The sequence below is a fragment of the Eublepharis macularius genome, chromosome 7, assembly GCF_028583425.1.
Source record: "Eublepharis macularius isolate TG4126 chromosome 7, MPM_Emac_v1.0, whole genome shotgun sequence".
Classification (NCBI taxonomy): Eukaryota; Metazoa; Chordata; class Lepidosauria; order Squamata; family Eublepharidae; genus Eublepharis; species Eublepharis macularius.
In genome coordinates, this window is record NC_072796.1 from 94,727,268 (window position 1) to 94,750,845 (window position 23,578).

The following is a 23,578-nucleotide window of genomic DNA, read 5'->3' on the forward strand; positions in this document are numbered from 1 at the left end:
ACATGCAAAAACATAAAAACAACAATTAATGCATAGGGTATGAAGGAGGGATCAGTGAGGTAACACCCGCCTGCTGACAGAAGATGGCAATGGGAATGAACAGACAAGGCTGTCTTGCGAGACAGTTCCAGAGTTTTGGTGCTGTGACCAAGAAGTCCCGCTCCTGGGTTGCCACCTGCCTATTCTCAGAAGGCAGAGACACTCAAAGCAGGGCTTTAGAAATTGACTGCAATGACTGGGCAGCTTTGTAAGGGATATTAGTCCAAAATCATATAGGGCTTTAAAGGTCAAGAACAGCACCTGGAGACATATTGGAGCCAGTGTAGATGAGCCAAAAAAGAGACCCTATGACTCACTCCAGTCAACATCCTGGCTGAAGCGTTCTGCATCAATTGAGGTTTCCAAAAATGTTTCAAGGGCAGCCCCACATGCAGCACATTGTATTAATCTAATCTAGATGTAACCAGGGCATGCAGCGCAGTGGCCAGATCCTTTCTGCTCAGGAAAGGTGTCAGCAGTTGAAGCTAGTAAAGACACCCCTGGTGACAATTGCTACCTGTTTATCCAGCAGTGGGTGTGGCTCCATAACTAACCCCATCCAGAACGGGTGACACTCTAAATCTTGGGGTCAGACCTTCTGTTCACAGTAGCACTTCTCTCTTGTTGGGATTTAATAGTCATTTTTCTAATTGAACAGTCTATTTTCCTAATTTTTAGGGTATTTCACAGGCGAGAAAGAAGGTAGGGTGCTTGCATCACGATACTCTTCAAATTAACATAATATTTTGCTTGGTTCTAATTAAATTTGCTAATGAAAAGGTTTGAAAATCAATATTTGTGTGTTGGTATGTGCTGTACTTGTCTGTTTGTGAGCTTGCTCATCACAAGATAATGTATAAATTAATCATTTTTCATTAATGTTCTCTTATTGCATTGATTGTCTTTTGTGTTTGATTTCACAGCTGAATTTATAGGCTCTTCTGTATTAGTTGTCATATGATATATGCTCCAAGGAATGCAAATACTGACATTATTTTACTGGTGGTACCATCAGTTTGAGTTGACTTAAATAATTAATTTTAGAATGGTTTCAAAAAAACTCCTTAGCAGTTAATTATACAGTATGCCATTATACAGTTTACTCAGCTATGTTTATATCTATTTTAGCAGCTTGGAAATGTAACTAATTACGGCTATTCTTGTTTTATTTGCATATTGTTAAACAGAACTGAGAATACTCAGTTGGATGGTATCCTTTTATTTTTCAAAAATAAATATAGACTACATTTAATTATATTTAAACAAATTGTGAAACAAAAATTTTTCCAGTTTGCTTTATATTTATCATATCTCCTGCATTGTGCTAGAACATTAGAAATTGTTGTATACTACGATATATGTTGCATTGAACTTCTTGGATGATGAGTGAAATTCATATGTGAGTATTTGATTCCTGAGCAAGTCATTAATGAATGGCTTAGTCTAGGTGGACTAAGGACAAGTGACATGGATAGCCCAATATGTTCAATGAGGGTACTTTTATATCAGCTGTTACCCTACCCTTTCTCAAAGGACCTCAGGGTTACATACAGTTATCTTTTCTTTCATTTTATCCCTTCAGCTATTCATCCAGTGAGTTTAATGGCAGATGCGAGATTTGAATCTAGGTTTCCCAGTCCTAGTCTGATCCCAACCACTACATTCTACTATATATTTTTTATTTTTCCTCAGTGGCCCTCTTATTTCAAACAATAGTGATCTGTTTTGCCACGTTTCACATAGTAAAGGTTTTGAGATGATATTGTATGGCATATTTTTTGCTGTCTGAAAGTTGCTTGTTCATTGATAGAACAAGTTTGTCCTTTGTTTACCTAGTACCTTGCCCTTTGGCAGTCTGTTTGTTTGTTTTGATTTTGTTTGGTTCTCTCTCTCTGCTGTTTGCATACACAAAACTGACTTGAAAATGGTTGCATTCACGCAACCCTTTTGTTGTGGGAGTTGGATCATTGTCCTTACGGTATGGATGGAATGTGTGGTGATTGTATTGATTTCTTCACTATTAAGCAGAAATCATAGGTCAGTACCCCATTACTTAAGTCACTTTTGTTAGTTCCATGACAGTCCATTAACTCATAGATATTTTTCTGATGACTTGTAGAACTGTGCTTCAGTATAGATTCCACTGTTACCATCAGTACAATAAGCTAAGATCTCCTGTAACAAAAGGGTTGTGTGAATTTGAACTGTGATAGAAATAATTTAAGAAATGATACAAATAATTCATGCAACCTTGAAAAATATGGCTAAATCCAGTCGCATTACCTAGTTTAGAACACAATGAGTCATGCTTTTCTTTTGTACAGAAAAAATATCTTTCATCTGGTGAAGTTGACCCATATACTCAGGGACTGTCTCTTCCTATTGGTGACAGGCAGTCGGCCAAGGTAGGTGCAGAGAATTGCTGTCAATATTGCACTTGCAATTCAGTACATAGTTTGCAATTCAATACATAGAACTAGTACTAAGAAAATAAAAACTGCCACATAAGATAATTTGCCATGCCATTTTAAAAAACTAAATTAGATGCAGTGTAATATAGTCCCTTAATCATTCTGTGGATGCAACTGTGACTAAGTCAATAGCAGTGGAAAAGAGCAGGAGTCCAGTAGCACCTATAAGACTAACAAAATTAGTGGTAGGGTATGACCTTTTGTGAACTACAGCTCACTTCTTCAGACAAGTCAATAGCAGTACCCTCCTCCCCCCTCACCGCTTCACCTTTCTGTCTTTTAAGGCTCTTGTCATTGTAGAACTATTTAAAATAGTTGGTTTGCTACTATGGTTTTGATCCAGGAATTAATGTTGTTTATTAGCCCTTGAGGTTTGGACCTTTATATAAAAGTGGGGGAGATAAGAAAAGGGAGAACAGGTAATCTGTTCTAAAGCATATTTTATACTTGTTTAACTTTCTGAATTGTCTTATGATCTTATCTGATCTGTTGCCACCTACTTTTTGGTATCTTTGGCATTTTTACACTTGGAGAACTGGTGAGACTTTGCAAATTCTTCATGTGTGAGGAATTAAGAGAACAGTATGTTCCTCTTGTAGAGAAAGGCAGTGAACTATGCACTGCATTTTTCTCAGTATGCATCAACATTTCTCTAATAAAGATGAGAAGGAAACAGGGTGCCCTGTGGTGGAAGCCACTTTACTGGGCAAGATAACACTGACTGTGCTTCAGGATAATCTGCTATCATGTCTTTCTTCTGCCATGTACTTCAAACTGGGCTATATGACACTTTCCAGCTTCATCTTCTAAAAAGATGATCTGTAGCTGGTCACGATCTGGCACCATGTCATTGGTGCTACTATCATTTTCTTTTTGTTTAATATTTAGAGGGGGGGAGGTTTGAGTATGTGGGAAGGAAGATGAATTTTGAAGTTATTCCCTTTTCTGAAGGAACCATTGGAATGGGAGTTTGGCTGACTTCTCAGCACTCCCACTATGCTACATTAGCCAAGATTTTCTTTTCTTTTCTGGAGACACCGTGAAGGTTAACTTGATATAAAACAAAGATAGATCTTGTGTTTGAGAGAAGAAGGAAGAGATGATAACTGAGTTGAAGTAGGACTTGGCTTTAAAGAAGTAAGGACTAAATTCATTGTGAAAATAACGGTCTTCGTAGCAAATTGCTCTGCTTTCGCCAATGGCTGCCATGAACACGGAAACAGGCAAGCAATAACATTTTAGGGGGCAATATTACTAAATTTGGTTCCTCTTACTGATGTACTGTCTACTGCTGACTGGAGAAATTCTAATTGAAATGCACACTGGTAGGTTTATTCTTCTTTCATTTCTTTCTTTGAAGCCATTATCATTTTAAGTCTTCAAGAAAAAAATTAAGTACTTCTGTTTTGGGTAGATTTGTAGTTTTGAAGTCTTGTTAGTATTTTTCCATAATAGCAGCAGCAGCTAGCCATTATGACTAAAGGGAATCTCCACATTCAGCAGCAGTAACCCTCTGAATACCAGTGCCAGGAGGCAACATCAGGTGAAGGTCTCAGCCTCTGTGCCCTGTTGCTGGCCCTCCAGGTAATTGGGTGGCCACTGTGTCAGACAGGATGCTGGACTAGATGGACCACCATGTTCTTGTACCTAATGTCCTTATATGTTCTTATACCTATCATTTTTAGAAATCAAAGTGAATATACCATACATGTGAAAACAAACACTTATGAAAACCCAAAGCACCTTTGTAGTTTTATTTGTAAGCCAGCGTTCCATATTATTGGTACACCGTAATAATAAGGATTGCTCTAGATCTAGCTTTTGAGGTACCCTGTAACCAAAATTTTTTGTTCACCCTTATCCAATTTATGGTGTTATATAATAGATTTAACAATTTTTTAAAATATCTGTTCTAGGACAGGTTAAGACTTGAAAGAAATAAGGAATACAATCAGTATCTCAGGGAACAGGCAGAATGGAATGAAAAGTTAAGAAGTCTGGGGAAGAAGTACACAGAGGTAAAAATAGATTTTATTCAACTGTGTTAGAAAGCAAGAGGGTATTAATGATTAAGCTAAATAACTAATTGCTTCTGTATATGTAATCTTCAACATGCTATTTACATATTAAAATTAATTTAGATTGTACATAAGAGTTCTGTGTGTAGCATCGGCCCTCTGTGGGTTGGATCCAAGCTTCTGTGAGCAGTTCATCTTCCTTGTCTTCCTGCAGAAGCTCCCCTGTGGCCTTTTGTAAAGCTACTGCTAAGAGCTTTACAAAATAGCATGCCATGCAGCAAGAAAAAGGTAATTGGAGGAAATTAAACCCACACCTTTGCATCAGCAGAGCTTGCTTAGAGTTCAGTCTTCACTTATGAAAGGGAGGGGCAGTTTTGTTTAAGTTTTCCCTGCTTGCTGCATCCCCCCTCACAAATGTTACATGTCATTTTGTTTTGGGAGGGGGGTCCTCCTGATCCTCAGAAACAGGTTTATAGGAGGAGGGGTTGCTTTGGGAAAGGAAAAGCATAAAATACTACTTGTATGAATATCCTCATTTCATGAGAGCTTGGATCCAATTCTCAAAGGACTGAAGAGTTTGAAGAAATATAAGGTGCCCATTTTTCCTTAATTAACAGTAAAAACTAGTAAATGATTTTTCTGTTTTCCCTGCTAGCCAGCTGACAAACTGTTCTTACTCTAGCTACTTGGGAATGGTAGGTGGTTCCCATCATGCTATTCCCTTTTCCCTTCTTTCACTGTAATCCTGTGTATATTGCTCACATCTGTTTTGCTATTCAGGATGGTATCCAGTTGAACACAGTTACTTAATAAAATCTAGGAATATACTGCTGTATTTAAAGCCATCATCATACACATTTGTTTTTTTGCATTAGTAGTGCAAAAGGATAATGGAAACTGAAATTACTATAGTAAAATGTTTTTAACTTTTAAAAAATATTTGTCTCAACAGTATGAGACGGACACGCACAAAAAAGGCATTGCTGTTTCCAAAAGCCAGCCAAAATTATATATCCAGACATTGTCCCCGAGAAAGGATGAAGATTTCTTCAGGAAAGATGCTTCTACTTCTACGGAGGCCTATGAAGGGCTGCCAAATAGACAATCATTAGAGCAGCATCACAAATCAGATAATGAAAGCGGACGTGGGGACAGCACATTGCACAAAAAAATTGATGAAGAACCAAACATTTCCAATAGAAAGCACCAAAGGCTGGACAGTAAACCTGGTATTTCTATTAGAAGATATCACAAGTTCGATGGGGATCATGATTCTGAAGTAGATGATAAAATGGATCCTAGGTTTCGATATGAAAGTGACTATGACAAAAAGCCATTACGGGTCTTCCATCCTCAAAGGTAACTTTGAAATTGATTGGTAAGGATAGTTGCCTTTTGTTATACCATTTCATCTGTCCTAAGCTTTCCATCCATGCTCCATCCCTTATGTGCCAGGGCCAATTCCCTTGTGAAGAATTTCAAGCAGCTAGCAAGTTACAGAAGGGCAGCATTTATTTCTTCATATCTGTTTTTGTATTGAATTATACATATTTTTCAGTCTTGAATAGGTTTATGTAACTTATAGTTCAGGATGACTGAGGCTATTTCTGCATGAATGCTTTGCTGCACCTTGGCTTCGTTACAGCAGTGCTATTTTCAGGAGCATCCATGTGATATTTCTGCTCACTTTGTTACAATATTTCTCAAACTTGGTTTCATACAATTGCAATCTAAACACTGAATGAGAAGATGTGCATTTTTGTAGTTCTGGCCCACCCACATCAATGCCGTTTTCTCTTGCCCCTTGACTACTGTCCCCCCATACATTCCAGAGAGTTTTTCAGGTTTTTAAAAATGGTAGTTGCTATATGATTATAGTGTTATATCAACACTATAATCACTATAATTTTTTGTTCTGGAGTAATGAGGGAAATGGTGCAGGTTGCATGTATTTATTTATTTCTCTTTCATTTCTGTCCACTCTTCTTGTAGAAACTCGAGACAGATTAGAGTTGTAAAAGACAATGCAAATAATGATACACTACATACAATGATCAATGCAATAAAGGTGGATTACATAAATCAAAGAACAATGAAACAGAAATGGTATACTATGTCACATAAATTATATTTCACAATTTGAGAACAATGATCCAATAAACTGGGTTTCATAATGAGAGAATGCTGAAGTACAGACAGTATAATAAACCCAGTAGACAGTGCAGTATGAAGGGTGAAGAAAAGGCTGCCTACAGATTTCACAGGCAAACCTTATTATCTAAATAGAAATTGTCTTTCCAGCAGAGAAGGGCTTTTAAAACAAATGAAAGGTGGGAACTAATAGACTGTTTGAATGCTACAGTGATCTAAAAATTCCTCTTTTTTAAAGTGTTGTAGTGGAGGGGGAGGGAAATGGCAGCAGTAGAAAGCTGAGGTGAAGAAAGTGTGTGTGGGAGGAATGGTTTTGTGAATGCTCTGTTGTTACAGTGAATTTCTCTGCATTCCTAGCAGCAATAGGAGCTGCGTGGAAGTTGCCTGGGATATACTGTAACCTCACTACACCTAGCAGCAAGTTAAAAGCTGGTATAGAAATGTAGTCTCATATATCTCTCATATAAGAGGGATATTATGGTTAAGAGTTCGATAAAACTATAAGGTAACATGGCACTTGCAAGTGTATAACTTTTGTCATTCACAATAATCCACATCAGCTTTATATTTGCTGAGTTTATTTAGTAATGTTTTCAAAATGAGAAGAACAATTTAGACAAAAGGCTTCCTTTTTATCCTTATCTATTTGTGATATCCATTGAAACCTGGTTAGGTCCTGGGGTTTGCACTAGAAATATGTACCATCAACTAATCTGAATCCTTGACAATAATCACATCAATATATCTAATTCTAAATATGGCCCCATCTGTGAACATGAAGATTGGGGCCATGAACAGACATGACAGATCTTTCTACAAACCTGAAAAAAGCCCTAGCTTTGCAGAAACATCTTAAATCTTAAAAAAATAACCTGGTGTGTGGGGGAGTTGCTAAGTCACCTCAACAATATTGCCAGCTGTCAAGACTTGGTTTCTTTCAGTAAAAGGCAGGGGTGGGGCAGGGCTCTTTCCAGGATTCTTTTGGCCTTTGAGGGAGGACACATTGGGATCAGGCCCAGCAGCAAGCACTGGGTAACTTGATACTATGTGATCTGATGACTCATCTGCCAGCCACCCTGTGAAAGCCCATGCATAGTGATTAGAGTTTCAGAATAGGAACTGGGAGACCCATGTTTAACTCTGCCACAGTGGTCACTGGGTGACCTTGTTGCCAGTCACACATGCTCAGCCTAATCTATCTCACAAGGTTGTTGTGAGGATAAAATGGAGGAGAGGGGAATGATGTAAGATGCTTTGGGTCCCCATTATGGGAAAAAAGTAGGGAAGGTATAGATGAAGCAAATTAATAATAAACACAGCTGAAGATAGGAGAGGCCTGATAAAAAGTAGGTTGGTGGGTGGCTAGGGATATAAGGAAGCAGGAAAAGGGGAGAGACAATGGGAAATTTTAGGAAAAGAAGGAATGAGATGCCTCCACCCCTGTCTTTGTGGCTCTCACACTTTTTAAATATATTTGTAACATTAAAGCTGGGATTCTTTAGAGTCAACTAAAATCTGTACGGTCTGTAACTGAAACAACTTTTGGAAATTGCTTAACCCTGACATAAAGTTTCCTGAAATTGCTTAACCCTAAGATAATGTTTCCTGAAAAATTCATTTCATTTAGGAATTGTATAGCAAATTGAGCATGTGTTTTGTTTTCATTATCTCAATGTTCATTTTTTTCAAATAGAAACCAAGCCAGTTCTGCTAACGAGAGGACACAGTCTACTGCTAGGGATGTTCCATTTGCAACAGGGCTTTTCATTGGTGTGTATGAAAAAGATTATATGTTCCAGTTGTGTCTACAAAATTAATATGTTCTATATTTCTTTTTATATAAATGATACTAGATTCAATGTACAAAAACACCAAAATGCAAAATCTACACTTCTGCTTCCTTCTTCACTCCCCTCCATCAACCCTACAAAATATTTTTTTCACCTTAATGTAATATCATAGCTCAGTAGCAGATTGGTGATTGTGAGATGAGTTGTTTGGCAAAAAACTGCCTAGTATTCTTAAATCCATTCTGTAGCTGGCGCTGTCCAGTAAACTCCAGTGCTGATTCTGTTAGGCTGCAGTTGCTTCCCTCTAACAACCGCCCAGCTCTGGATATGATCCTGTCATTAATAGGGGTGTGTAGTTCGATTCGGAATTTGGATTAAAATACTGAATTTTGGCTGATGGACATTCTGAATCAAATAATAGGTATCCCAAATGTTTACCGAATTTTCAGAAAAAAATTAGTAAAATTTGGCCATTGTGTTTAATGGGAAAATCACTCTGAGGGCTATCTGGTGAGTGGGGGGAGGTCATTTTTCAGCCAAACTTCACCATGTTTGACAGGATCCTACTGCTGACTGTCCTCTAAAGACCTCCCAAGTTTCACGAAGATTGGACTCCAGGGGCCATCAAAGAAGGTTCCCCCACCCGATCTCCATTATTCCCTATGGGGAAAAATATCTGAGGTCTATCCAGGGGAATGGAGGCTACAGTTTTCAAGAAAACAGACCCAGTGTCATTCACAGTAGCCAGGCACTGGATTCAGCCAGTAGGAAAACACCACAGAATAGAACCAAGGCATTTCCTTGGTTCAGTTTACTTCTTTTGGGCTAAGTAGCAACAGTGTTGCTTTATTTCAGTTTGGTTTGAGCAGCATTAATGTGATTCTCTAATGTGCTGTTGGTCTCCTTGCTTCACTTTGGTTCTGGTGGTGGTTTCCATTCCCTTGCTTCAGTTTGCTTCTGTTGGGCTTTCTCTGGGATGAGCTTGCATTTGACAGTGTGCCTTGGCATGGCAGCATTGCCCCAGTGTGTTTCTGCAATGAGATCAGCTATGACTTTTCCCCCATAGGAAACAATGGAGTTGCTGGGGGCACTTTGTTCAAGGGCCCATAAAATTGGCCCCTGGGGTTCAATCTTCCTGAAACCTGAGGGGTCCTTATAGGACAGTCAGGAGTAGGTCTTCTGCAAATTTGGTAGTTTTCTTGAAAAATGCCGCCTCCATCCTCCCCAGATAGCCCCAGATATTTTTTCCATAGGGAGTAATGGAGAGTGGATGGGGGCACTTTCTTTGGGGGCCCATAAAATTGGCCTTTGGGACCAATCTCCATGAAATTGGGGGGGGGGGGGTCTTTAGAAGACTGTCACCAGTAGGTTCCTTCCAAATTTGGTGAAGTTTGGTTGAAAAATGACCCCTCCCCCCAGCCCACCAGATAGACCCCAGAGTGATTTTCCCAAAGAAAACAATGGCTGAATTTTTCAGAAAAGCTGAATCAAATTAGAGAATCAATTCAGAATTCAGGGAAATGCATTTTTTTCTTAGATTCATTAAACAAATCCAGATTTACCAAATTGTTTTTGATGCATAGTCCTAGTCATTAATGTGAAGAAAGTATTGGATTGCAAGATTAGTGTGTGAAATACACCCAAAGCTGCCCTATACTTTGACAGGTGGTTAGTTTATTATGGTTAGTATTGCCTACTTAGACTGGAAGCAGTTCTCCGGGGTCTCGGATAAAGATCTTTCACATAGATTTTCATGGGATTTATGTGCATATACCTTTTACATGGATTCCATTCAATTTGCCTAGTAAGAATGAATGCTATTCTTTGTTTTAATCGGTCCCTTTCTGGATTACATGTACTGAGAATTAGGCAATTATATGTGTCAGGAGTATACTTCTCCCAATACATGTGGTTGCTTAGGTATCTGAATGGACACCAAGTATATGTTGCATACAGATATAGCTTCCCTTTTTATAAAGACTAAAGCAGTACACAAATGCAAAATATGTGCACTGTCCCTGTTCAGACAGCATAGCGACAGGGCATATTGAGGAAAGCATGCTCACTGTATGTGCAGTTCCTGAGCAACTAGTACATATAGATATAATATTTGAAAAGGGTTCTCATTGGTTTGGGAAAGTGAGAGAAATAATGCATTTGCCTAGCATTATCTTGGAAGTGAAAATGTTCCTTGGCACGGTGGCTGTGTTGTAGTGGACGTATGCAGTGGGTGACAGCACTGTACTGTATCTTTATGGCATGATTTGACTGAAATTAATTGTACAAAGTTGTACATATTTATGTTGGCTATCACCATTCTTCAGGAGGTCAAGACAAAGAACTTCTTCAGAGAAGAAAAGAACAGTATAGACAAGAACTAATGGAACAAATGGCTGAGCAGCAGAAAAATAAGCGACGGTAACAGATAACTTGAATTGGTGAATGACTAGTAACGCAATAATTGGAGAAAGGGGAAATTATTTTATTACCAATGGCATGGAATTATGGATTACCATCAAATTGTAAAAGTTTTTTTTTCTTCCCAAAATGCACTTGAATCCACAAGCTGTTCTCTTATCATGCCTGCACTATAGTAATCTCAGTCAGGTCATGTAGCAGGTTTCTTGGGCTGATATCCTGTGACCAGTTCTACAAACATAAACTTTGGGGAGCTTTGAGTCTTGAAACCTCATACTTTGAAGTCTGGTTGGTCTTTAAGATGCTATTGGACCTGGATCTTGCTCTGACTATACACAGTGAGTTACATTTTTCCTGGTGTTGGTGATGGTTAATGCTATCCAGGATCGCTTATAGTTGGAACTTGAAAACGGTTTCAGTGTTTTTCAGACTCTCATTATGAAAGCAAGTCCTGGTTAACAATGCAAAAGGATATAACATCATGCTTAAAGGGAGAGAAAAAATGACATGAAAAAGAAGAGGGAGTGTAATGATTCCAAGTAAATGTGTGCATGTATCTTTAAATGCTTGATGAGATAGGTGAAGAGTGGGGGGTGAAGGAGATGGATGAGTGAGTGATATGATTGGTTGATGACTGAGAGGGTGGGCAGAGTGAATGCAGTTTGAGACTGAGAGTAGAGAGAAAAGGGGCAGTCAGAAGAAAGCAGGCTAGCTGTGTGCTGCCTGAATATGTTGAAGTGTTTATGAGAGAAATATAACCTGTGTGGAACCTGAACTGAGCATGTTTGTGAAAGGACACTCAGTCAAGGAAAGGGAGGCCAGCTGTGTGAATGAGAGTAAATGAAGTAACTTGTAAGAACCAAGAACTACTTTTATGAAACCAATACGCTTCTTGAAAAATAAACATTTATTTTGTTTTGTTATATCCCAGTGTAGCTGTCATTGCTATATCCCATTCATATCCTCAGGGCCACATAGAACCACGAAGGAGCCTGACGCTTAAACACATTACCAAAGGGGAAATTTGAATAAAATATTTTGGAATAATATATTCCTGGTGGCAGCAAACTACCCAGAGGGTGTAAGGGGAAGATTAAAAGAAAAATCTACCCCAAAGAAAGTACAGGTCATAACTGGGAGTACTTAAGGCAATTTCCAAATCTGCTAAATATGATTAGGAGATTGATAACAAGACATTTACACAAGGACAATATCATACAAACTAAATTCCTATTCTTTTAAAATATTAAGAAAGTGTTCTTGCATTTAAGCATAATGTGGTAATTTTTTAACTGCCCTTCTGTGAAAGGGCTGTAGATAGGTCTGGTACAGTGGATAGTGTAGTGGACTTGGGTTCAAACTATAGACCTGCTATGTAGATCATTGAGTGGCCCCGGATAACTCTCTGTCTCTTTCTCTTAGGCAAATCTTCTCAAAGGATAAATCAGAATTTCCTGTATGCCACACAGAGGTCCTTAGAAAAAGGGTGGAATCTAAATTATATGAAGAATTTCTATATTTTAATTTAATTGTGTGTGTTTGTGTTGTGTGTTTTTTTTAATAGTGAAAAGGAGTTTCAGCTCCCAGTAGCTGCAACTGGAGCTCTAGATCCAGAGAAGAAGGTGAGAATCTTTAATGTTCAGCTCTTCTTGCCTTCAAAGAGATGTAAAATCATTTAAAAGCATTATTAATTAAGACTAATGAATACTACATTGTAACACCCTCTGCCATTGATTCTCATAGGGAGAGCAATGAATGCCATTATCAATACTTGCTACCTATTCCTCTGCTCTGGTTACATTTTTGGGCATTACATTTTATGGGCAATAAGGTGGTACTTTGCTATTATGCTATTCAAACTCTACTTTGCTGGAAATGGTGATGAGGCACAAGGTTCAGCATTCAGCAACTATATTTTTAGAAGATTGTATTGGCTGGTTTCATTCATTTGGTAGCATTTCTAAGCAGTGAGGATAGTATAGTAGTCCCCTTCTTGCCTTTGAAACTCATGTGTTTGACTTGCTGTGGTTTTATAACAAATCAGTTTTGGTCAAGCTGTAGCTCCCTTAATTCATCCATGACTAGATCTATCATAACAGTCAATGAGTTGCCTCCTTTGCTCAGTCTGCCATGGAGAGTGCTTATTGCATATCTTGACAAGCCAGCATACAACCATTTGATATGTTGGCCTAAACATTGCTATGCATGCTCATGTTTTAATTAATTGAAATTGACTTTCCTAAGAAGTTCAGTTCCTAGCCTTAGGCTGGAGTACCTGTTGCACCTGGGCACTAGAAGAGAAGGGAGCAGGAGGATTCTGGGCAGTTATGCCCAGCACTGACTATCGTCCATATGATTTTCACACTGTTTTCTGCAGTCCCTCCCTTTTGGAGTGACCTGGATGGCCCTGGCCAGCCCGACCTTGTCAGATCTCTGAAGTTAAACTGGGTCAGCCCTGGTTATTACTTGGCTGAGAGGCCACCAAGGAAGACCTGGGTTGCTATGCAGAGGCAAACCACCTTTGAACATCTCTTGCCTTGAAAACCCTGTGGGGTTGCCATAAGTTGGCAGCGACTTGACAGCCCTTTATTTACATTCCCTTTTTGGCCTCGGGTGGGGCGGGGCAGGAGAACCTGAATGTGGGGAGCTCCAATTTGGTATACTCTGGATATTTTAAAAGGGGAGGGGATGTGGGCAGGCTGTGCATTTGGAGCCCTCTATCAAGCAGTTGGGCTGTCAGCTGCACCTTTTGTTCTCAGTCTCTCAGGAGGAACCTGTAGTCAGCAAAGTTGTGGCTTGATTTTTCTTAGTTCAATGGGTCTGTGTTCTCCTTCTTTCCCTCACCTTGTGACTCATCTCTGCTCTGGCAGAAGCAGTAATCAGAGTTTAAAGCTTTCACATTTATAAAACATATTCTAAAGATATTTAAACACACATATAAACATATGTGTTTATATATGCTTATCTAAACCTATTTAAATCTATTTAAACATAAACAGAGCCAGTGTGGTGTAGTTGTTAGAATATTCAACTAGAGTTTGGAAGAACCAGGTTTGAATTCCCACTCTGCCATGGAAACTTGCTCAGTGACCTTGGGCCAGTCACACACTCTCAGTGTAGCCTACCTCTCAGGATTGTTGTGAGGATAAAATGGAGGAGAGGAGAATGATGTTAGGAGGAGAGGAGAATGATGTTTAGGTTCCTGTTGGGGAGAAAGGTGGAGTATAAATGTAATTAATTAAAAAAAGTAATGAATTATTGAAACTATATTCAATAATTCTCAAAAACAAGTGAGATCAGTAGTGGTTTTGTGACTTTCTCCCTCCTCCCCCCAATTTCTCTTCTTGGTGATCTTATGATTAATTTAGGCCAAATAATGTGTTTTCAAATAGTTCAGAGCTGCTGAAACCCATCAGGCTGGTACAGAGTGCTTTTGTTTCTGTTTCATTACTATTGCCCAGCCTTCTGGGAAACTTGTTCTTATGACCTGCAAGCATGACTACCGTGTTCTAGTTTCTTGAGGAAAGTGGTATGATAGTATCATGGACATTTGTTGGATAGTGTTGATTATGTGTCTCACTAATCCCCTTCTGCCTCCCTTGCTTCTCAATAGCTGTGTGTGGCTTCACCAGTACTGGAATGCTCATCTTCTGCATTTTAAAAAATAAATATTTGCCTCAACAAAACTAGTCCCACAGCCTTCAGATATGCTAGGGCAGTATGTATTGGACCATGTGGCTAGTGTTAGTAAACACCTAAAAGAAGGATGTGATATCTTCCTGGGGAAAAGGTGAACTTTTGGAAATGCTAGTCGTGTTTCTTTGGTGAGCAAGAGAGAGAAACCCAGCTAGCACATCAAGAGAGTATTCAGGGGATTTTGGCATGATGAGACATTGAATGGATTGGAGCACCAGTCAAAATAAGTTATGAAAAAAGGGCTAATGGATAAAAATGTGATTAATAGCTTGGTAAGTGAAGATGTTTGGTTTAGGCTTAAGCATAAACACTAAATGAGATGACTGAATACCTCTTTTCAAAAGCCGACAGTGGCTTATTTAGTTAAGTGAACTATTCCTTTAGCTTTTCTTCTGGTGCAATAATACGGTCCTGGGTTAAACTCTGGAACAGTGATCATTGGATAATAATGAATGCATTTAAATGTGCCACTGATTAAGTTGCTAAAAGTTAATACAACTTCGATTATAGTGGTAGGGGTGTGCATAGGAAAAGAAATGGTAAATTTGGTTCAGTAATACTGAACTGAAAAAAAATTGATTCCCCGAATACTGAACTGATTCTCTAGTTCAGTTCAGTGTTATAGAGCAAATTCGGTAAACTTTGACCATTGTTTCCTATGGGAAACTCAATTTGGGTTATTTCTGGTGGCCCGGGGAGGGGGGGAGGGTCATTTTTTGACTGAATTTCACCAGATTTGCTGGAGACCTAGTCTTAACTGTCCTCTAACACCCCCCCCCATCCCAAGTTTCATAAAGATTGGACCCCGGGGGGCACTTTTTGCCCCTGCCAAGGTGCCTCTAGCCACCTCCAATCTCTATTATTCCCTATGGGAAAACTATGAGGGCTATCCATGGGGAATGGAGGTGGTATTTTGCAAAGAAAATTCACAAAAATTTCAGAGGACCTACTTCTGACTGTCCTCTAAAGACCCCCTCATGTTTCAGAGAGATTGGACCCTGGGGGGCACTTTATGGCTTCCCAAAGAAGGTGCCCCAGCCACTCCATTTGTACCTATTGTGAGAAAAAAGTCCAAGCCGACTCCCGCTGCAGAAACACATGGAACAAGGCTGCCATGGCCAGAAGCACATTCCCAAAGGCAAGCTCCACACCAAACAATCCAACTGACCCAAATTGATGCCCCTCCCACAAACCCCAGTGCCCTCTGAGCAGGCTGACGAGCCACTCTCCATTGTTCCCAACGTTGAGAACGTTTACAAGATCTTTCTCAGGGACACATGCAAACAGGTCAAGGATGCCACAGCTAAGGCGCGCTTCCAAATGCAAGCTCATCCCCAGGGAAGCCCGACAGAACCAAACTGAGCCCCCCCCCAACCCCCCAGTGCCCCCTGACGAGGCTGACCAGCCACTCTCCATTGTTCCCTATGAGGAGTAACATCACACCAGAGAATTATCCAAACTACAATGAAACAAGGGACAGCCTTGCAACTAGAAGCAAACTGAAGCAAAGTGATGGGCCATTCCCTCCCCACACCCCAAGAGCCAGATGGAAGTAAGGGACACTCTGGAGAGTGTACCAAACACCACTAGGTAAAAGTGAACCAAGCAGCACCCCCCACCCCAGAAAAAGAACAACCAACCAACCAACATCTACAGTGAACACCAACCCAAGTTTCTGTGCCAACCAACAGAAGAGAAAACACCAACTAAAGGGGGTTAAAAGTGGGCCTTCAGTGTGGAAAGGTTATCCGCCCTGAGCCTGCGAAAGCGGGGAGCGTGGAATATAAATACAATAAATTAAATTAAATTAAATTAAATTAAATTAAAGATCAATGGCATATTATACATGGAGCAGTAACTCAGAGGAGCAACACAGGTTTCACATACAAGACAGATCCAGTTTTGATATAGAATGTTTTATGCTTTTAAAATATGGCAAGGATTCAGAAGTGTTTGTGTGATCATGTACCATGCATACACTGTTCTCACCAAGCTACCTTTACAGATTGTCATCTTTTCCTTTCCCTCCCAGTTTCTCAGTTGTTATTTTAATTTCCTGTAGTCCAAAAAGTAGTTTGAAAAGCTTTAATTAATTAAAGCAATTAATTGCTGAAAAGAAAAAAATGCTGGGGCTCAGGATTTCCTTTGGGTTCCAGCTGATGTTTGTTACAAGGCAGTCCCATTAGTAAGAACTCATTTTCAATATGGCTATGGTAAATCTTAAGAATCTACTAGAAATTAAGCATGATGCGCGCATGTAGTTTTTGTACCTGAATTATGCAGTCTTGTAGTAAATACTAACTTTATTATATATACTGTCTTGCAGCTAAGTGAAGAAAAGGTAAACATTTAAACATATTGCCATTTTGTCAACAATTGTTCTACCAAGATGGTAGCCAGTCAGGCATGTAGGGTTCCAGAGCTATCAGCATTTTCTGGTCATCAACATGGTTAATAGCACAATAACACTGTGATAAAGAAATTCAAAGGGAAATCCATCTTTGCAGCCATCTAAGACTTTTCACATATCAGCATTCATGTTATGCTTTTAAAACATGGTAACTGTTTAGGTGCACTGTAGCTATAAGGGAATCTGTTCAGAATGTGGTGGAATAGTTTGGAACCTGCATGTTTTTTTGGACTAAGTTGCATGGCGCCTCCTTCTTTCATTCTCTAAAACCTGTCAATAAACATTTTTAATTAGTAGATTTGTAGCAAATACCATGGTATGCTTTTAAACTGAAAAGCAAAAAAACTTAACCGATAAAATAATAATATTTGTGACATATGTTGGGGTTTTTCCCCTTAATTGCTAATGTTTTAGAAATGTTTATTGGGTGTTGGATTAAGCTCTGCTCTTCCTTTGGAATACCCTTTCTAAGATTAACAAGTGTGCTGATGATAGTATTAACATTTTTTATTACTAGCAATTGCATGGCAATTATTTCATAGAAAATTATTGATGGCACTAGATTTCAATTTGTTTCTGAAATATCTTGAAAGGTTGGTAGTGCTGTGTGAAACTACTAGTTTATTTTTATGTGGCAATCCATACAGCTGAGATGACTTGCTTGAATACCATAGCAAAATAGTAATGAAAAAGTAAACTGCCTTTCTCTCCCATAGCCTGACAGACTGAGAGAGCTGGGATTAGTACTACGTATCTCTGAGGAAAAGTCACCACCAGAAAGACCCAGACCAGCCTTTCAAACTCCTTCACCTGGACCAACTTCCATATCCGCTCCTCCTGTTTTACCAATAAATGAAGATTTTCACAGAGGATTATCCAGTTCTCTTGGAGAAATGTTGGCACCCAGGTAACTGCCTGTAGTATTCTGTTTGCAGTGGGTTGGGAGCCTAGCTAGACATGAGGTTTATAGGATTTTAATTTTACTTTTATATGCCCTTTCTATGAAAATAAGCCATACTAAATGCCTCCTTGAGGACCCTGTTCTGAGTGGAAAGATGGCATATAAACATTTTAAACAAAATACATAACTAGATATTTTGTTCCTCTCACTCATTCCATAGTTAGGTGATGAATTTCAGTGTGTTGTAGTTTATAAAACTCTGTTGCTTATAAAATAATTTTCAAGTCCAGGATAACATAATTTTTAGTTTTCTAGATTTTATTTATGTATTTAAAATATTTATATCCTGCCTTTCCACCCAATTAGGGCCCTCAAAATACATTAAAATCCACTTAAAAACAATACATATATATTTATATATATATAAATAAATGGGAATGAGGGTCAGTAAGGGAATACCAAATTTAAAAAAGTCTTTACCTGCTGGTGGGGGACAGTGATAGAGGGGGCAGACTAATCTCCACAAGGAGGAAGTTCCAAAGTTTCAGTGCCACAACAAAAAAGGCCCTTTCTTAGGTTGCCTCCCAGTTTGCCTTAGACACAGGGGCACCTACAGCAGGGCCCTCAAAGAGGTTGGTTAGGTTCATAAGTTTTGCTGATCTTAAGATGTATAGGGTTTTAAGGGCACTATCAGCACCTTGAATTGGGCTGAGAAGCAAATCGGGAGCCATTATATATGGGAAAAGACTGGAGTGATATGATCCATGTAACCTAATCTAGCCAGCATTTTTGCCACAGCATTCTGTAAGAATTGTAGTTTCCAGATGCTCTTCAAGGGCAGCTCCACATACAGCGCATATCAGTAATGTAATCTATATGTTACTTGGGGCCCTGGTAACTGCAATAGTGGCAATATGTTTTTTACCCAAGAAAAGCTGCTGTTGGCTCACCAATCAAAGTTGGTGACAAGTGACCCTACACACCACTGTCTCTTGTTTATTTAACAGGAGGTCAGGATCCAGCATCTCCCCTATCCACAACAGTATTGAACAGTATTACTGAAAATGTTCTGTTCTGTGGCAACACTGTTCTTCTCCCCAGTCATGCCCTAGCAGCTCTGAAACCCAGGTATGACAAAAAAGCCAGCCACAAATAGCTAAACAGACCAAACAATCGTTTTCTCTCATTTCACCAGAATAATCCCCATTTAAAACAATCTTCACTGCATAAAGTACAAGTTTCCAAAATATTTCAACTTGTCCTATCATTTTTCCTGTAGCATTCAGTTTTGTAGCAGATGCATTGTCATGGCAGAAAACTGGCATTTTTTGCCTATGGTAACTTGTTTACTACAGTGGCATAACAGCTAAATGTTGTGGTCTGAGCCCTTTTGTAAAAGTGACTTTCGGTACAACAGATATGCCAGCTAGGCAAAAGATATTTAAATTCTCTGTAGTAGCCAGTAAATAAATCTGCATTTATTGTGTAATAAAATGATTTTCCGGAAAGTCCTGTGGATTTAGTACACAGGTTTCTGGAAGCGTTTGACTAGAATTAAGTATGACTTGCCTTCTGATCTGTCTGTCATCTGAAACAGTGCAGTTCTTTAGCAGACATTGAAGGGAAATTAATATAACGTATATCAGTCTTTCAGGCGATAAGCATTAATTGATGTGGTAGCATTTTCACATTGAAACGCCATTCAGGTTTTTGGTGCAAGCTACCCAAAGATGCCTCTCTTTTAAATCTTTTTCCTCTTTTCGTTTAGAATTGCACCTCTGCTGCCTCCACCCCCCCCACCGACATTGACAGCTGACTATAAGACTCCATATGATGATGTATACTATTTTTATGGTGCTAGGAATCCTTTGGATCCCAGTCTTGCAAATCGTAAGCTTGTTGGTTGATATAAATGTTTTACCACAAAGGAAAAATTATAATACACTTTCTAGAAGCTGTTTCAATACCCACATAAAGAGATTATTCTTTCTTTATCAGAAAAACAGTTATTGAAATACTGTGGAACCATATTTTCTCTCTAACTTGTGAAGCAGCTTTTAAGTTCGGAAGTTATTTTCCCCTAACTGTGTATTAGCAAAACATTTCTTCTTAAATAAATGCAGTTTTGAGTGATGAGCATTTAGAGTTGGAGATGCATGCGCGTGAATGCTTGTGCTTAATCCTTCTCTGCCCTCAACTCTAAAATCTTCCTCCTTCCTAAGATGGCTTCTTCGCATAATGGAGAGAGTGTGCATACCAGCATTTGGAATCTCATTAGGGAAAGCATTGTTTGGGCGCAGCTTGGAGCAGGAAAATGGTGTATGTGGAAGGTTGCCCCCCCATAGCAACCCTACTATCCTCAACTGATATTTTTTATTTAAAAAGGTGTCAGGGCTCTGCTATAGGCATTTGCATGTAGTATGCAGTTAGTTCATACATATCCATTGTCTTGCAGATGTATTTCATTTATTCTTATAAATTTAATTGAATTTAATTTTAATTTTCTGTGTCATTTTCTGAGAGAAAATAAAATGTTGAGATATGAAATGGTATATAAATATTAAAAATCATATATGCCTGTGCTTTATAATTGTACAAATATACTGACTTCATCTGTGGTGTTAATTTAAAAATATATAGGTTATTTTTTCCAGATAGAGAACTAAGGGGTTGAATCTTGAGTTTTAGGGAAGAAATTCCCAAACGTTTTCATTTTTTTGTTAATACTTGACACAGTAATACCGCCCCCCCTAAATACTGAATTTAAAGTGAATATGCCTTATTGTTTTAGCTGGCACGGGCATGATGGGGTTCCAGCCTTCATCGGCACCTATTCCCGATACTAGTCAAAGGCCTGATGCGGGATCTGTGTAAGTACAGCTAAGATTAGTTTGTTGTTGGGTTTCTTTCTATCGTGAGGGTTTGTTGCTCTTGGAGCTGTTTTTTTTTTAAATGGAATAGTAAAAAGAAGTTTCTGAAATGTAACATGATTTAAAATCAAGCTTCAGTTTTGAAATTGCTAGGCAGAGGAGGAAAAATTAGTAAAATATTTGTTAAAAAAATACATCTCATTAAGAAATTACTTTAAGATTGCATTCAATTGTATAATGCCATTTTAATTTTTTAAAATTTTTTTGAATGCAGAAGTGGAGCAAAAATCACAAATGACAAACAGAGAGGACTGGGAATATTTTCTGAAGAAAAGCCAAAGTCCTCAAGACAGGCTACTTTAGCTTATCAACAAGAATTGCAAAAGCAGGTATAATGGGTTCTGTAATAATATCAGAAATAGCTTTCATAATTGAACTGAAATTGCTGTTTTTCTTAATATGATTTTGTGAGAAAAGAGAGAACTAGGTAGAACTTTTTTCTCGTCATATTTTCAGATTGTTAATGAATATTTCTACCCCAAATGTGTTTTCCCAGTAGGAAATAACAGTGTGGAATGCATTGTCCAGCCATTCTCAGTTGGCCTTTGTATGCTATCCAGTATTAATTTAACCATAATGTTAAACCTAAGTCATAATGTATCCTGAATTCTTATCTGTAAAAATAGGATTGTGTCATATCTTATAGAGATCCCTCTCTGTCCAAGCACTGTATCTACAGTAGGCTGGATCTAGCCCAGTTTAGGCAAACTAGACTGTTTCAGACAAATGGTTCTCCAGAATCGAATGGCCTTTGACTTCATAGCAGTAAACAAGGTGTGTGTGTGTGGGGGGGGGTGCCCTGGCAGGCTCAGACTGCTGAGTGTGTCTCCCAGATTAATCCAGTAACATCTTAAGACCAAGCATGAAGCATACTGTCTGTTGCAAATGAGCTTCACAAGAATAATGCTAACAGGGGTCTCTGGAGATTCATTGGGTCACTTTTAGAATGCCTAGGAATCCAGATATTTCATGGTATCCTAATAACCTTTGGGGGGAAGAGTATGACTCTTTCATGTTGACTAAATGCTGCATCAATATTTGTATGAAAAAGGCTGAACAAAACATCCACTCACAGCCATGCACAGACACTTGCCTGCACAGCCATGCATAGATGCTGTTTTCAGGTGCATGGGTTAAAACTGCCACTACAATGCTGAATCAAAATAATTCAAAAATTGTTCTGTATTTTTAAAGAACAATTTCATAGATGAAACATACCTGAATACCTTGCTAACACATGATCTAAAATTTCTGTTTCTTTGATGTTTCTTAGAAGAGGCTGATACCGGGAGTAGAGATGTTGGGGAGGGAATCAAGAGCTGATGAACTCTTTGTCAAAAATTGAGCCCCTGCCCCATGTTTAAAAGATACAATGATAGATGCCGTTGCTGCAGTGCCACTGCTGAGCTACCAGCAATACTTGCAGCTGCCTTACTCTCAAAGGCCACCATGAGCTGGATGACGAAGAGTGGGATGGGCCCTTCCTTTTATGCCCTAGTGGTGGACCTGAGAGGAAACTGTGCCTCTCAGGTCAGTTGCCTGATTCTGCCCATGAACGACCAGGCCGGCTGCCCCTGATTGGTCAGCTGGGAGTTTGAAATGGGAGGAGTGTGTGCTGTTCAGCAAAGAGGCCACTGGGTGTTGTGAAGATGGTGGCCACTGTGCCACATCATCCCCACCACCCGGAGGCTGCAACCAGGCCACCCCAGGTAAGTCTGGGGAGCAGCATTTATCCTGTCTGTGTTAGAATGCACTATGCTCAATTAAGTATAGATAGTATTAGTCAAAATTTCATTTTATTTTTAAACTGATTATATATCAGTTTAAAAGATTGATGCATCAGTATAGAAAGATTGATGCATCAACATTTGAATCCTGTATTAATTTAAAATACATCTGTATTCATAAGATATGCAGCTGAATACTAGCCCTTCTTTACAGATAAAGGAAAGAGAAGAACGTCGTAGGCAAGAGAAGGAGGAAAAGGAACGGTATGAAGCCAAATTAGAAGCTGAAATGAGACATTACAATCCATGGGGAAGAGAAGGTGGTGGTGCTCCTCTCAGAGATAAAAAGGGAAATCTCATAAGTATGTTTGAAAGTCATGGGAATTTTTTTATTTCTTAATTTATAGAGTAGTTTATTTAGAATTAATTTACATTTCATAGGAAAACAAAATGAATGTGAAACAGTGAATTTACAGCATAGAAGAAATCTGTTCTGGTTATTCATGATATTCCACTTACCTCCAAGGGACTGGTGTAAGAATGCAATGTCTCTGATTTTTAAAAGATTCTGCTGGCAAACACAACAATATGTAGCAATAAAAACTGGGGAGGTATAAAATGAGGGAGTGTGATACTAAGGATGGTTGTGGGAGGAACATATTGTGTGTTCTCAGCAAGGTTGAAGTTTCTGCTGTTAGAATATAAATCATGTGTTGTAGGTTTGTTGTAAAAATACAAGAGATGTTAATTGCTATCCAAAAGAAGCTGTGTAAATGGATTTGGTAGAACTATATGTGTAAAGGTTTCATTGAATTTCAGAAAAGCAGCCTTTTGCTATCCAAGACCCAAGCTGCTAATGAGTTTTTAAAAACATCTTGCTTCTCTTGTATAGTAGCTATAAAGGAGAAATCTAAGAAACCACTGGCTATAAAAGCAGTACCTCCCTTCCCACACATGGAACTATTTAAGTCATAGTGATGTTTTCTTGAAATCAACATGTTAACTGGTGACTCTAGATGAGTTTTTG

General features: G+C 38.8%; 1 protein-coding gene across 8 annotated transcripts in view; it reads left to right on the forward strand.

Moving 5' to 3' along the window:
• CSPP1 (centrosome and spindle pole associated protein 1) overlaps positions 1-23,578 on the forward strand; it is a 69,020-nt gene that overhangs the window by 13,605 nt on the left and 31,837 nt on the right. For 6 of the 8 annotated variants that reach the window (XM_054985059.1, XM_054985065.1, XM_054985062.1 and 3 more), the window contains exons 6-18: positions 718-741; positions 2,364-2,444; positions 4,427-4,528; positions 5,481-5,887; positions 8,373-8,449; positions 10,794-10,887; positions 12,452-12,509; positions 16,910-16,924; positions 17,710-17,900; positions 19,663-19,784; positions 20,686-20,764; positions 21,039-21,153; positions 22,766-22,913. In XM_054985059.1, coding sequence (XP_054841034.1) covers positions 718-741; positions 2,364-2,444; positions 4,427-4,528; positions 5,481-5,887; positions 8,373-8,449; positions 10,794-10,887; positions 12,452-12,509; positions 16,910-16,924; positions 17,710-17,900; positions 19,663-19,784; positions 20,686-20,764; positions 21,039-21,153; positions 22,766-22,913 — 1,513 coding nt within the window. The remainder of the gene's footprint in view (positions 1-717; positions 742-2,363; positions 2,445-4,426; positions 4,529-5,480; positions 5,888-8,372; positions 8,450-10,793; positions 10,888-12,451; positions 12,510-16,909; positions 16,925-17,709; positions 17,901-19,662; positions 19,785-20,685; positions 20,765-21,038; positions 21,154-22,765; positions 22,914-23,578) is intronic. The other 2 variants (XM_054985064.1, XM_054985066.1) reach the window with 2 other exon arrangements.